This window comes from Watersipora subatra, chromosome 4 (assembly GCF_963576615.1).
Source record: "Watersipora subatra chromosome 4, tzWatSuba1.1, whole genome shotgun sequence".
Taxonomy (NCBI): domain Eukaryota; kingdom Metazoa; phylum Bryozoa; class Gymnolaemata; order Cheilostomatida; family Watersiporidae; genus Watersipora; species Watersipora subatra.
In genome coordinates this window covers 3,065,728-3,080,737 of record NC_088711.1, presented here as the reverse complement: position 1 = coordinate 3,080,737, position 15,010 = coordinate 3,065,728, and the positions used below count along the sequence as shown (strand labels likewise).

The 15,010-nt window shown below is 34.6% G+C and overlaps 1 protein-coding gene across 1 annotated transcript; it reads right to left on the bottom strand.

Moving 5' to 3' along the window:
* Positions 1 to 2,579: 2,579 nt before the first annotated feature.
* Positions 2,580 to 14,990, bottom strand: LOC137393666 (small ribosomal subunit protein eS21-like). Its single transcript, XM_068080306.1, has 5 exons — positions 14,900 to 14,990; positions 14,541 to 14,598; positions 9,639 to 9,774; positions 8,583 to 8,638; positions 2,580 to 2,702 (listed from the first exon to the last, which is right to left on the bottom strand). Exons 2-5 carry the CDS (start codon positions 14,588 to 14,590, stop codon positions 2,693 to 2,695), a joined length of 252 nt encoding a protein of 83 aa, XP_067936407.1. The 5' UTR covers positions 14,591 to 14,598; positions 14,900 to 14,990; the 3' UTR covers positions 2,580 to 2,692.
* Positions 14,991 to 15,010: the final 20 nt, after the last annotated feature.

Below are 15,010 nucleotides of genomic sequence, written 5' to 3'. Positions count from 1 at the left end.
ACTTTTGAAAAGTCGCGTTGCGTGTTCACAACTCGAGTTGTGCCACTCGAGTTGTACAACTCGAGTTGTGAACGCACAACGCGAGGCACTGTAAGGCGCCATAAAAGTCACTATATCACCTAGCTGGCTATTGTCGACAGAGTTTGCTAAAGTTGGAGCAAATATGTGAAGGTTGTTGCACCAGCCTATCTAACACATCTGGTATTCCACATTGTAGGTCAGGTTTTCTGCAATTAAACAACTTTAAAGAGGGTGCTTTGTGTGAAGTTTTTGGTGACACATTTGCTCTGTTCAAAAAGTGGGAGTCAGTCATGAGAAGCTTTGAACCTCATCTTAAGAATAACCATATGTGTATTTTGATAGCTTCTAAATGCATGGAGGATATTAATATGCCATTTGAACTGGTCACTTGTCATCCTACATGTATATTACAGAAACTAGTGAGAAAGTTGGTGAATGTTAGACTTCATATTTTATTTAAAAAACATACCTCCACTTCACACTCAGTGCCGCGAAGTAGCAAAGCATAGCCATGTGAACACTATCTAAGAATATTCATTAAGTGTTGTTGAAATTCGATACTTTCTGTATTCTTATTGCATTCACGCTTGTTGGCTAGTATTATTTGTATATATGTTAAAAACATGTATAGGTCAGCCATTGCGCACAAAATACCACTCTGGCGTAGCTTGCTATAGTATTACTACAACTTACCTTCTTTGACTTGTTTATTCGAAATTAATAACTTTTAATGAAAGATTACTATGAAGGATTTTCTATGTAGTAGGCCCTATAAAATGCTCTTTTAGTATTCAGTCTTTATTATGGAAAATTGTTCAATTTTTATGTTGTACTACATACTTTATTATAGTGCCCCGGGTTTGCATAAACCAAGTTGTATTTACAAACTCGAGTTGGTAAAAATAGAGTGTACTATACTGGTATTACGGTAGAATAACTGTAGATCTGGCTATATCAACAATGGTACACCGACAGGCACCCGTTAGCTAATAGAAATTAAACTATGTATGTATGTACTGTAAAATTAGAACTTATGGCGGATTAGAGTGTCCCAGGTTTTCAACCCGAGTTATATTTAAAAACTCCAGTTTGTAAATATAACTCTTTTTATCAATTTGGGTTGCAAACCCGGGGCACTGTTACACGTAAAGCTCCATACTTTTTGCACTTTCAGTTACAATCATTGTCCGTAAAAAATTTGCGGTTGTCTATTAATTTGTATAAAACAAGTCTATTTATAATTTTTATAACTACTAAGAAAAAAGAATTGGCAATTGATGGTATTATACATATAATTACCATTGTGAATACCTTAAATCGTTTGTTTGGAGGCCTAAAGTTGTGAAATTGCAAGTAAACACAATTTAACTAAGACATTCTAACACATATAATAAGAGTAGTTATTTATCATGAAGTAGCAGAACACATGTTGTTACCTTTGCAACTGCAGTGTGAATTAGAACAAAACCTGAGCTTTATTGTGGTGTACTTGATAGTGCTTTAAGGCTACCCAAAGTAATTTTATTGGCTGATAAACTAAGACAGGTAAGAATGGTTCGTTGTTATTTACATATGTATTTCTCAATGTTGGTTGTCTGCCGTTGTATATGTCCATCTTAGCTATTAAAATCTTAGAATAAACAATTCGTAAAGCAGATTTGATCTCGGAACTTCCCATTTGCCAGTCTGACACCTTACTAAGCCACATGAGCTTGATGGGATTCACTAGGCAATACCTACCGTATATGTCACTATATGGGAGCAGATAGGCTACTACTTTTGATGACAAGCAAAGTGATGGCGTAACGTCATGAGAAGTGGCAGCTCTTAATAGTAAGCTTACTCAAATTTTCCATTGGTATTACACCAGGCTAATAGCAAGCAACTTATTGTTTATAAGCTGAATTTTAATACTTGGCAATACCGGGTATCACAGCTAGTTCTATATACAAGTAGGCGCGGCCAATGCTTGTTTAGAACATTCGATGCGTCTTTATAGGCTCCGTTAGTGGCATAACTCTCCTGTACGCTACACGTACAGGATAAGGGCGATACCCAATTACACACGAATAATTTCAGAATGAGGATTACGAGAAAAGCCGCATATGGCAGAGGTTCTAAGGATATCTACATTAATATTAAGAACATGCAATTTTCATTAGAATAATTGCATCCGAGCACTATAACCTCTTGGTTTTTTGGTCGGTGAAACTGCTACATATGATCGTATTTCAAGCTGCAAACCATATTTGACATACAATTAGCTTGAGCATTTTTCAACTATTAGACAGAGCTACCAAATTACTTTAGCGAATGATATGCTAATCTATAATAGTTAATCATGTATTGGGAATCCAAGAAACGTTTTAAATCAATGAAACAACGAACAACTCAAATCATTGCAATCACACCAAATCCATAAGATTAGTACTGAAGGAGTGTATTGCCATTTATGTAAAGGGTTCTACAATTCAACAACTGTATTAACCAGCAGAGGGAAGTTCATCATGCTTGCTAAGCAACATCGGCCTAGGAAAGCAGCAAAGAAAATGTTGGAGTTAACAATCAATAGCTTTATTAATCACAATAAAGATGTTTATATATTGTAACAGTAAGAAGTAGCATAGGTACGCAGCAACTTCTGTGTGTCCAATCTCCTGGCTATCGCTTGTTAAAAGTTCCTAGAAAAAGAAGAAACCGTCATAAGCTGAATGACCATCTACTATACGATTCTGGTAACAATATACAGCCACAATAAAACATGATGAACGATAAAAACAGCGATAACCAAACACTAATGAAACTATAAATATCTACATTTCTATGCAACACATCTGGTTCTACACAGGTTTGGCAAGTTTTGTCAAAGTAGTTTAAACGACTTCGGTAACCAAACATTTTTAATCGTTTATTAAAGATCTAACACTTGCAGTTAATGAATAATTTGTATGGGATAGCGATTTGTAATTTCTGTCACACACAGCATAATAATATATATGGTTATTGTTGTTTGGATATGTAATTATGCAAAATAGATTATTAAATTTTTTCATAGTTTTATAAAGAGAAGCAATTTCAAAAAGGACATAGTAAAGGTGTGACACCATTTCATTTGTCTTGCAAAAACCTCTGGAGCAACATACACGCTTAAAATTTTCTTCACGTTTATTGAGGCACACCTACACCGTCTGTCACTCCATCAAACATGATAGAGATTGTCAACGTAATAAATGTGTGTTTCTCTCTTAATGAAGCCTGGCTCACACAAACTCACTCCAATCAAACACAAGATTTTAATATGAACATAGACTTAAAGTTGTACAACGCAAATACAGTGAAACATGGATAACTCGCCCTCGGATATAGCGAACACATGGTTAACTCGAATGGATTTGCTTGGTCCGTTCCCACGCAATGATAAATGGCTCTATATAACTCGAACTCAACACTGTTAATTCGAACTGTTTTTTGCCCAACGGCTACCGAAACGGTTGCTATCGCTTTAGAAAATCACTTTATTCCAAGCCATAGAGGTAAACCTCAACTTTTCGTAATTCATAAGTGTCGTCACTACCTCCATCGGCAAAATATTTTTGTCAACGACTGTTCTAAAGGTTTGGTGAAATTTGATTTATACTGTTATACGATGAATAGCACGGGCTAGCCGGGTCACGGGCGCAAGGATTTTCGCCACGCACATACAAAACAAAAACAGCATGTTGTTTTTGTTTTGTATTTGCGTGGCGAAAATCCTTGAGTGCGTGACCCGGCTAGCCCGTGATGAATAGTTTTCCGACGTGGATTCCGTGTTGAATCAACGTCGGAATGTTGAATGTTTAAAACGTTTTAAAAATTGTGGTAATTAAACGTATACGTTGTCTTAGCTAAAAAAAACTATTCATCGTTTGACCTAAACACAGAATACGTGTGTACATTCAATAAGTATCCATTCAAAAAACGTTAGTGATATACAATGTACCGTAAAACCTTTAATTGAACTGCCTCGGAGTGTTGCTCTTAACGAATGCCAGGTAAAGTAAGTTAATCTTTGCATAAACTTCAAGAAAAATCGGCAAAATTGATCGTGGGTAAAACGCTCAAAAGAAAAAGATGTCTTTTCTTTTGAGCATTTCAGCAACGATCAAGTTTTGCCAATGTCAATCTAAAAAACGTCCTGGCAATAACATCACCTCAAACAACAAACCAATCTCAAGTGATAGAAAAATCTCTATACTTTTTGATAAAAACGTTTTAAACTTTACATTAGAAGCATTTAATTTGAAACAAGCCATTTGTGCTTTTGATTTATATTATAGTTTGTATATGTTCATGTATCTACTAATAAATAAGTAAATACATGGACTTGTGACAGTGCTCTGATAACTTGAACACACTGATAATTCGAACACTTTTGCTCGGTCCCTTGAAGTTTGAGTTATCCGAGTTTCACTGTATAAATTTTTGGCTTGGTCCAACTTTTTCATCTGGTTTGTTGGGTAAAAACCTTCACGATACCTTTGTGGGTGTTGTTATATTGTGCTGTCAAAACTCTAATTTACGATCAACCGAGCAGCTGACTAAGTAAAAGTAAAAAAGTAATTGCCAACATACAATGTTTAAAGCCGCTCGAAACAATGTCATTTTGCAAGTGAAGATAAAAAGACTGGTAAAAATTCAAAGAAAATGTAAGAATGTCCAAATATATATAAACTAAGTTTGACACACCAACTTTTTTCCAAAAATACATATCATCAAGCTAACATTCTGTTTGTATATACAGTCAAACATGGATAACTCGAACTTCAAGGGACCGAGCAAAAGTGTTCGAATTATCAGAGCATTCAAGTTATCAGAGCACTGTCACAAGTCCATATATTTACTTATTTATTAGTAGATACATGTACATATACAAACTATAATATAAATCAAAAGCACAAATGGCTTGTTTCAAATTAAATGCTTCTAATGTAAAGTTTAAAACGTTTTCATCAAAAAGTATAGAGATTTTTCTATCACTTGAGATTGGTTTGTTGTTTGAGGTGATGTTATTGCCAGGACGTTTTTCAGATTGACATTGGCAAAACTTGATCGTTGTTAAAATGCTCAAAAGAAAAGACATTTTTTTCTTTTGGGGTTTTACCCACGATCAATTTTGCAGTTTTTTCTTGAAGTTTATGCAGATTACCTTACTTTACCTGGGATTCGTTAAGAGCAACACTCCGAGGCAGTTCAATTAGAAGTTTTACGAGGTTTTACGGTACATTCTATATCACTCACGCTTTTTTAATAGATACTTATTGAATGTACACACGTATTCTGTGTATAGGTCAAACGATGAATAGTTTTTTGTAGCTCAGACAACGTATACGTTTAATTACAAAATTTTTTAAGACGTTTTAAACATTCAACATTCCGACGTTGATTCAACACGGAATCAACGTCGGAAAACTATTCATCACGGGTTAGCCGAGTCACGCACGCAAGGATTTTCGCCACGCACATACAAAACAACATGCGATTTTTGTTTTGTATGTGCGTGGCGAAAATTCTTGCGCGCGTGACCCGGCTAGCCCGTGCTATTCATCGTATCGTAGTATAAATCAAATTTCACCAAACTTTTAGAAAAGTCGTTGACAAAAATATTTTGCCGATGGTGGTAATAACGACGCTTATGAATTACAAAAAGATGAAGTTTACCTCTATGGCTTTGAATAAAGTGATTTTCTAAAGCGAAAACAACCGTTTCGGTAGCCGTTGGGCAAAAAAACAGTTCGAATTAACAGTGTTGAGTTCGAGTTATCTATAGCAATTTATCATTACGTGGGAACGGACCAAAGGAAATGTTCGAATTAACCATGTGTTCGAGCTATCCGTGGACGAGTTATCCATGTTTGACTGTATCTCCAAGGCAAAGTAACAATGAAAACACAATGTACAGTGAAACTCGGATAACTCAAACTTCAAGGGACCGAGCAAAAGTGTTCGAATTATCAGAGCGCTCAAGTTATCAGAGCACTGTCACAAGTCCATGTATTTACTTATTTATTAGTAGATACATGAACATATACAAACTATAATATAAATCAAAAGCACAAATGGCTTGTTTCAAATTAAATGCTTCTAATGTAAAGTTTAAAACGTTTTTATCAAAAAGTATAGAGATTTTTCTATCACTTGAGATTGGTTTGTTGTTTGAGGTGATGTTATTGCCAGGACGTTTTTTTAGATTGACATTGGCAAAACTTGATCGTTGCTGAAATGCTCAAAAGAAAAGACATCTTTTTCTTTTGAGCGTTTTACCCACGATCAATTTTGCCGATTTTTCTTGAAGTTTATGCAAAGATTAACTTACTTTACCTGGGATTCGTTAAGAGCAACACTCCGAAGCAGTTCAATTATAAGTTTTACGAAGTTTTACGGTACATTGTATATCACTCATGCTTTTTGAATGGATACTTATTGAATGTACACACGTATTCTGTATTTAGGTCAAACGATGAATAGTTTTTTTTTAGCTAAGACAACGTATACGTTTAATTACAACAATTTCTAAGACGTTTTAAACATTCAAAATTCCGACGTTGATTCCACACGGAATCAACGTCGGAAAACTATATTCATCATGGGCTAGCCGGGTCACTCACTCAAGGATTTTCGCCACGCAAATACAAAACAAAAACAACATGCTGTTTTTGTTTTGTATGTGCGTGGCGAAATCCTTGCGCGCGGGACCCGGCTAGCCCGTGCTATTCACCGTATAGCAGTATAAATCAAATTTCTCCAAACCTTTAGAAAAGTCGTTGACAAAAATATTTTGCCGATGGAGGTAATAACGACGCTTATGAATTACGAAAAGTTGAGGTTTACCTCTATGGCTTGGAATAAAGTGATTTTCTAAAGCGATAGCAACCGTTTCGGTAGCCGTTGGGCAAAAACCAGTTCGAATTAACAGTGTTGAGTTCGAGTTATATAGAGCCATTTATCATTGCGTGGGAACGGACCAAGCAAATCCATTCGAGTTAACCATGTGTTCGCTATATCCGAGGGCGAGTTATCCATGTTTCACTGTATTTGATAATTTCATATTTAGCCAGATTCCACAAATATACTTGTCATAGTCACAGATGATGAGTCTCATAGTTTGTTTTGCTTGGTTAACAGACAGCCTTTTAAAAATTGCACCTATATACACCAATATAATCAGATTTTATTTTTTAGCAATGACTGTAATGTTAGAAAAAATAAGTTTTCGAGACAAAAACACCAACGATGCAAGCTCTGAACTGTAATATATCGTAACACCTCTAATTGAACGCCACTTTGACATTCTTTGATCTTTACGAACCAATAATAGTTTTGTTCTGCCAAAAAATTGTTTCAATGCTAATATTGACTAGTTCAGCAATGCGGAAGAAGAGTTGAGTTCAGAAGACATCGTGGAAGGTATTGAACAACCAATAGACGTTTGTTTCATCGAAAGCAACGATCAGAAAGCAGCTGACCGAGCAAACCATGCAAATAATCTTGTTTCAGAAACGTTAATTTTGATTCTGCATGTATTATAAATATGGTTTGTTATGTCACTTGTTCATTTGAAGTATTTGAATTTGATGTCGTATTTGAATCTAAATGTAAAAGATTAGCCAATGCGTGAATGCGAGATAGAAGCACTTCTGTTAGTCGTCATTCTTAAACATTTCCCCAGTGAGTCTCCACACTACATTGTTATGGTTAACAAACATAGAAGATAATTGTAATGTAAGGTGGAAGCAGATTTTACAAATATCGAAAAAGTCTACACGGTATTTGTATGTCTCTGACTAACTTTTAAGTGGTAGCTATACAATTACTACAATTACAAGATCGGTCCTGTGTATACTTCTTGTGGAATGCAATAACAAACTCTTCTTTCACGAATCGAAAATTTAAAAAATAAGTTTTCTCTGAAGTCATCTACTTATATCCTATCAACATATGCTCTACTTTCATGAATTAAGGATTTTGAATAAACAATTTTTAGATAATTTAGTTGAAAAAATGAACGATTTTAATACAATTATATAGTGTCACAGCGGTTTTTGGTCAATATTTTGCAAAGATTGCAAATCGTTTTGCCCATTCTCAAGATCTAGAAATGTTGATAAAACCAGGATTTGACCAATTCACCAAAGATTTTACGACGCACGCAACAGCTATGTAATGTAAATACAAGTCATTGTTGCGAACAAAAATTGACCCTGAAAAAAAATCATTTAAGATTTACACTGGAATAATGTGCATACTAGGGTGTCGTAAAAGTATCTCGTAAGCATATATGCGATCATACTTTGGGATGACATAGAAAAGGACTCATACGATGATTAGTGTGAACTAGGTTTTAATTCTATATAATAGCTTCCTCACCGAATTGAGCTGAATTAATAAGAGGCAAACTAAAGTTTGCAAGAGCCATGTTCAGAGTGTAAAAAGTTTGAACTTAATCCACCACCAAATTGAAGAGATTAATACATAAATAGAAGAGAACTAAAAGTATTATAAATTAAATATATCACCAGACTTACCTAGCTAAAATGCCATCCTTCTTAGCCAATCTATTGAGACAGTCGTCAGCTTCTCCCTAAAAACCATGGTACTTAGAATAAGCGCATGGACTATAAGCAGCAGTAGCCAGTCAGTCAAAAACTAGCCTTAACAAAATCAACCAGTAACTTTCAGAGTACTTGATATTTTTTATGCTTTTAAAACATAGCTGGCTAACACACCTCATCCTTTTAAATTTTAATAGGAAACTACATTTCATTTAAACTCACAAATGTTTTGTTAACACTTCTAAAAGCTTTCTCAATTGGCACCAAATGGCTAGAAGAAAACTCCTGAAATAAATACAAAAACCCCAATTATAACATTAAAAGCACCAGTTTGTCATTTCAAAGATCTAACAACCGCCTGTTAAAATCATTATTCATGCAGAGCCACACACATACACGACAGATTCAATGGGTTTATTTTGTTTAACGAAGAATTTTCTGCATACATGAATCTATGATGTAGAGCAAGCAAATAGATTAAATAAATTTTGTACCACCTATACAGATTCTAGAATGAAGTAATGTTAATTCAGTCCATCAATATGCCACAAAAATTTAACACTAACCTTTTTGTTGTCAATGAGAAGACGGACCTATGCCAGAATTTAATGAACTTTGCACAAATAAGTTAACTATTACTAATTTTTAAACACATTCACAGACGATCTCATACCATGACCTTCTGCTCTTCGACTCAGCGAAGTAATCGATAACAGCTGCAATCGTGCCAACAGATTAACGGAAACTTCCCTGTTTCAAATTGGCTCCCAAGTTGCTATCATTTAAATATTTTTAGATTACTACTGCGAATGAAGGAAAGACGTGACCAGAAATCTGTGTGCGCAGCAACACATAATCTAATAATTCACAGCAAAACATCCCGACTGCAATCATTCATACTAGTCAATACTAATTTAGAGGACGAAGATAGAATTGAAGTGTGGTAATCTTTGTGCACCTAATCAGAACTAAGACATAAAATAATAAATGTAACGATAAGGATAACAGCCAACTCAGTTTACAACCCACCATATTGCGGATCTGGCCACAAAGGGCATAGGTCTTATAAGCACCAGTCATTCGTCCATTCTTCTCATCAACTACAGCTATGTTAATCTGTGCTGAAGCATGGTCTTTTGCTGCAATTATTCTGTTGCTTGCTGAACTGAAAGAGCAGCAAAAAGTATAGTGGAAAGAAAGAATTGAGTGGATTATGATAACCTACTCTGATGCAAATTTTATTGTAAACGTGAGTTCAAGTCCAACATAATGTGGAAGTTTAACTGCTATTAATAGCTGAACATACCGAAATCAGACAAACTTTGAGAAATATATGTATAGATTGAGAAATATATGTATAGATTGAGAAATATATGTATAGATTGAGAAATATATGTATAGATTGAGAAATATATGTATAGATTGAGAAATATATGTATAGATTGAGAAATATATGTATAGATTGAGAAATATATGTATAGATTGAGAAATATATGTATAGATTGAGAAATATATGTATAGATTGAGAAATATATGTATAGATTGAGAAATATATGTATAGATTGAGAAATATATGTATAGATTGAGAAATAAATGTATAGATTGAGAAATATATGTATAGATTGAGAAATATATGTATAGATTGAGAAATATATGTATAGATTGAGAAATATATGTATAGATTGAGAAATATATGTATAGATTGAGAAATATATGTATAGATTGAGAAATATATGTATAGATTGAGAAATATATGTATAGATTGAGAAATATATGTATAGATTGAGAAATATATGTATAGATTAAGAAATATATGTATAGATTGAGCAAAAATAAAAGAATCAACTAACAATCAATCTCCTTCAGTATTTAAAAATGTCGTGTCTAAAACCATTCATGAATGTTAACTCTAAAGATTTTGGAAAAATTATTGACCGAAACTTTTAGAGACATCATAGAAGCTAGCAATGCTAAATTAATACAAATATTTTTATTTTAGTTCCTGCAATTATCAGTAATATTGAATGTACGTATAACTAGCTGCTGTAAATTTTTTTACCATTTGATATATTATTATTTATTTGATAAATTTTGAGATTTATAACCCTGTTTGAAAACCTCAATACCATTATCTAAACTGGGTTTGTACTGAAAAGAGGCCCAAAACTCAAATTCTATAGCACATTTTTTGGCAGTTTTTGCTGAAAACTAGCAAACATGAATCAGTGCAATGGACTTTTACACAACCTTGTCAAATATATACTTATAAAACCCAAAAACGAATAAAGTTAGCAAATTCAAAAGAATTTTTCATAGCTACAAATACAGTGAAACTTGAATAACTCAAACTTCACGGGACCAGAAAAATACACCTGTTTCTCCTGAACGGTTTAACTAAAATAAACTTTGGCGAGTTTACTTTAAATTTATCCGAAGGTTACCTCGTTTTTTATTGCTTTCGAAGGGCCATCGCAAAGCAGATGTTTGATAAAATTTGATGTTTTACAAACCTTTAAAAAAATCGTTAATGAAAATATTTTGCCGATGATGGTAATAACGATGCCTAAGAACTACCAAAAGCTGATGTTTATCTCTATGGCTTGGAATAAAGTGATATTCTAAAGCGATAACGACTGCCTCGGTAGTCGTTGGGCAAAAAACTGTTGAGTTAATGATGTTATCTATAGCAATTTATCATTGCGTGGGAACGGACCAAACAAATCTGTTAGAGTTCGAGCTATCCAAGTTTGACTGTAGTTACAAATCAGATTATTAGATCTGCATTATGTTAACTGCTAGCAAAATATATTAGGCGGTTGATAAATGTTTCAGTCTCTCAATGCACATTCATTCCATGTCTAGGGTGCACATTGCGCTGCTCAACAGAGTAGTCTTTATTATTAGTTATTATTTAGTCTTTGTTATGTGCGCTCAGTCGTGAAAGGATTAGCTAGATAGGCAGGAAAAAATGGTTGGGACAGTCCAATCCTCCGTCCCAGCTGAAAATAACTTTTCTTGATATGTACAAACTTTAGGTCAACTTGTGTGCCTATCAATGCAGTTGAGAGTGGAATCATACCATATCAAAATGTTACTTTAAACGACTTGCTGTTTTCTTTAAAATCTATGGCTTCACAGACAACTGAAAAACAACTAACTACCCTACAGGATGATACCGTTCGATGTATTCAAAAACTCGTGGATTGGCGGGCAGACAATTCCACGAAGTTAAAATCAGGGAACAATTCAAGTTGTTGGCGCTTTTCGTTTAGTTTAAAGGAAAAGGGAAGAGTAACTACTACATAAAATTGAAAACTAGTCGCCAGGTGTAGTCAGTAAACATATCAAAATTCAATTTTTTTGTAACCGTATCGTTAGAACTGGGCCTATTGCCAATGCATCGCAATTCTTTACAAAATTATTAAAGGTTGACTTGCAACAAAATTCACATTACAGTTATTTGGTATCAAAAGATTCATCATGTCTTAAGGTCCGGCCACACGTAACGAATTATTCGTTCAATCTGACCGAATCCACGAATTTCACAGAATTCACAGATCTATTCTGCCGAATATCATAGATTCGTCTGAGCTGTGCATGCACACCGAATTCGTTACCGAAACACGTTTAATTGGCTAACCAATTTTTTTAGCGAGCACGATTCTATTAGCTTTGACAAGTGATATAATCCAAGACACGTACGACGACACACAATAAAAGTATCACCGCGATATGACTTGATACATACGATGCAACTGCCTATATGCGCTAGAGATAGCGACTGTTTTTGCGACGGAGCTTTTGCTGCATAAAAAGAAATTATTATTATTGAAAAAGAAATAATTCATAACTTTTAAAATATCTAAAAAAAAATTCTGAATACACGATGAGAAGTTCCTGTCATGGTGAACCAACGAGAGAGAACCAACAATAGCGCATATAGGCAGTTGCATCGTACGTATCAAGTCATATCGCGGTGAAACTTTTATTGTGGGTCGTCGTACGTGTCTTGGACTATATCACTTGTCAAAGCTAATAGAATCGTGCTCGCTAAAAAAATTGGTTAGCCAATTAAACGCGTTTCGGTAACGAATTCGGTGTGCATGCACAGCTCAGACGAATCTATGATATTCAGCAGAATAGATCTGTGAATTCTGTGAAATTCGTGGATTCGGTCAGATTGAACGAATAATTCGTTACGTGTGGCCGGACCTTTACTCAGTTGTGTTGTAGGTGCCAAATATGTGGAAATGTGATTACAAGCTCTTAGAAGCTCAAAAACGAATCTCTTCATTTCTCTGACGTTGTCATCACAGTTTGGTTGTCTTGTCACATGATGTTCTCACGTGAATTGAAAGGCCAATAAAAAGCTCAATATAAAACCTATCGTAGCACTAGTTTATGACAAACACTTCGGGTTTTACCGAAGACCCTGCATCAAATATAGATGCTCGCTACTTTACAATTTTGTTTCGGCTTGGTCTAATCGGCAAGTCGTAATCTGATCATGTGACCCAATACTTCACAAATAATTTTTGCAGCACTTTTCGATTATCACAGGTGACCAACAGGCTCGTCATGATTATCAGACAATGATATGTACTCCTTCGAGGTAAGGTTAAAAAATTAAACAAATTTTTACGGTAAGTTAAAAGATATCGCTGCTAAAAGTGACAGCATTCAATGACAATAAAACAGACACGTAAGAACAATAGACATGGTTTTATTGAATACGTGAAGTAAATTTGTGAAAATATTTCGACGAATAAGGTTGCATGAAAGTGTAAACAGAAACCATCTACCACAACTACATCACATTTGAGCCGCTTTGGAAAGAGAATCCAAACTATGGCGGTCTAGTGTGACTGCGATTAACTGTTCGTTTTTTAGCTTTTAAGAGCTTGTAATCACCTTTCCACATATTTTGCACCTACAACGCAACAGAGTAAGACATGGTGAATCTTTTGATATCAACTGTAATGCGAATTTTGTTGCAAGTCAACCTTTAAAGGTTGTTACAATTTCTTTGGCATTCAGCATGTCATCATCAGTAGTAGTTGATGCAGTTTTTCACTGTGACACCATCTCTAACAACTTCTAATACTATAGTTGATGAAATTGACGATGATGATTTGGATTTAGACATGGATGTATATGATTTGCAGATACGATTACATATAGAATTAAAAGTCATACATTAAGTTAAACAAGCGCTATAGCCATATGAAAGTTTTGCACTCTATTGCTAACCGGATTCACGAATTAACCTATTTGCATGTGTACCTCCACAAGTTAAATAGCCCGCGAAAATGAATGAAAAGACAACTTCCGCCACATATAACTCGCTTGACTATTTGAAATATATATATGTAGAAAATAAATATTTGTTCAATATATAACTAGTTTGATGGGCCCTAAACTAATTTTTATCCACCTGATGTACAGAAGAAACCTAACATCTGCGCGACCACTAAAATGTTCTGAGATGAATTTGAGAAATACGTTTTGGCATTTAACTATGTGGCTTAAACTATCTGGAAATGAAAAAAATTTGAGTTAGTTCATATGAAACAAGTATTTCTTCCAACACATAGATCATACCCAAAAATGTTGCGCCAAAGTAATAAAAAAGTTTTGGTCTAAGTATGACATTGAACCAATAAAATGGCTAAATGGCTAGCTGTTACACTTACCGAACATGACGTATAAGCCAAAAATTAGGCACACGACATATTTACGTTTGATGCAATTTGTCAACTGCCGATTTTCAAGACCATTTAAATATCGGAGCGTTTTACAAGTTTTGCAAGGTAACTTCAACTGTGTAGAAAAATAGTTTGGTTGTCATGTTTAGTCTTTTTCACACGTAATCACTGACAACACAAAATATTGATGCTACGTGATAAGATCAAAACACTAATATTAACTTACCACTTGCGAGGAATATACATATCCACATTCTCTCCAGCTTCGTTCTGCATAATGATATCTGTAATGAAAACACAAGTAACAGACAGTAAATCTAGCAAAATCGTATCGCAACTAAAATGGAGCATATTCAGTTAAAGCCTGTCCACGGGTGTGCAATAACTATATATCAAATCATCACCACTAGTATGACTCATTTTGGAATCGGTAAAAACGTAATTTGAAAGGCCTAACCGTTATTGAATTGATGACATGGTACATGAAAGTTATATTGAATTGCTTTAGGATAACACAGAGCAACGCATAAAAAGCTGTTTTGGTAAAACAACCCATGTTTAAGATAATGTAAGCTACAAGCAAACCTGTACGTTCACGCTGGTCAAAAGATGGCTCCCAAAAAGAACGCACGCGGGATGTCCATGTACGGTACGCCTAATTTCGCCAAAGTGCTCGCAAATGTTATTGGGCGAATT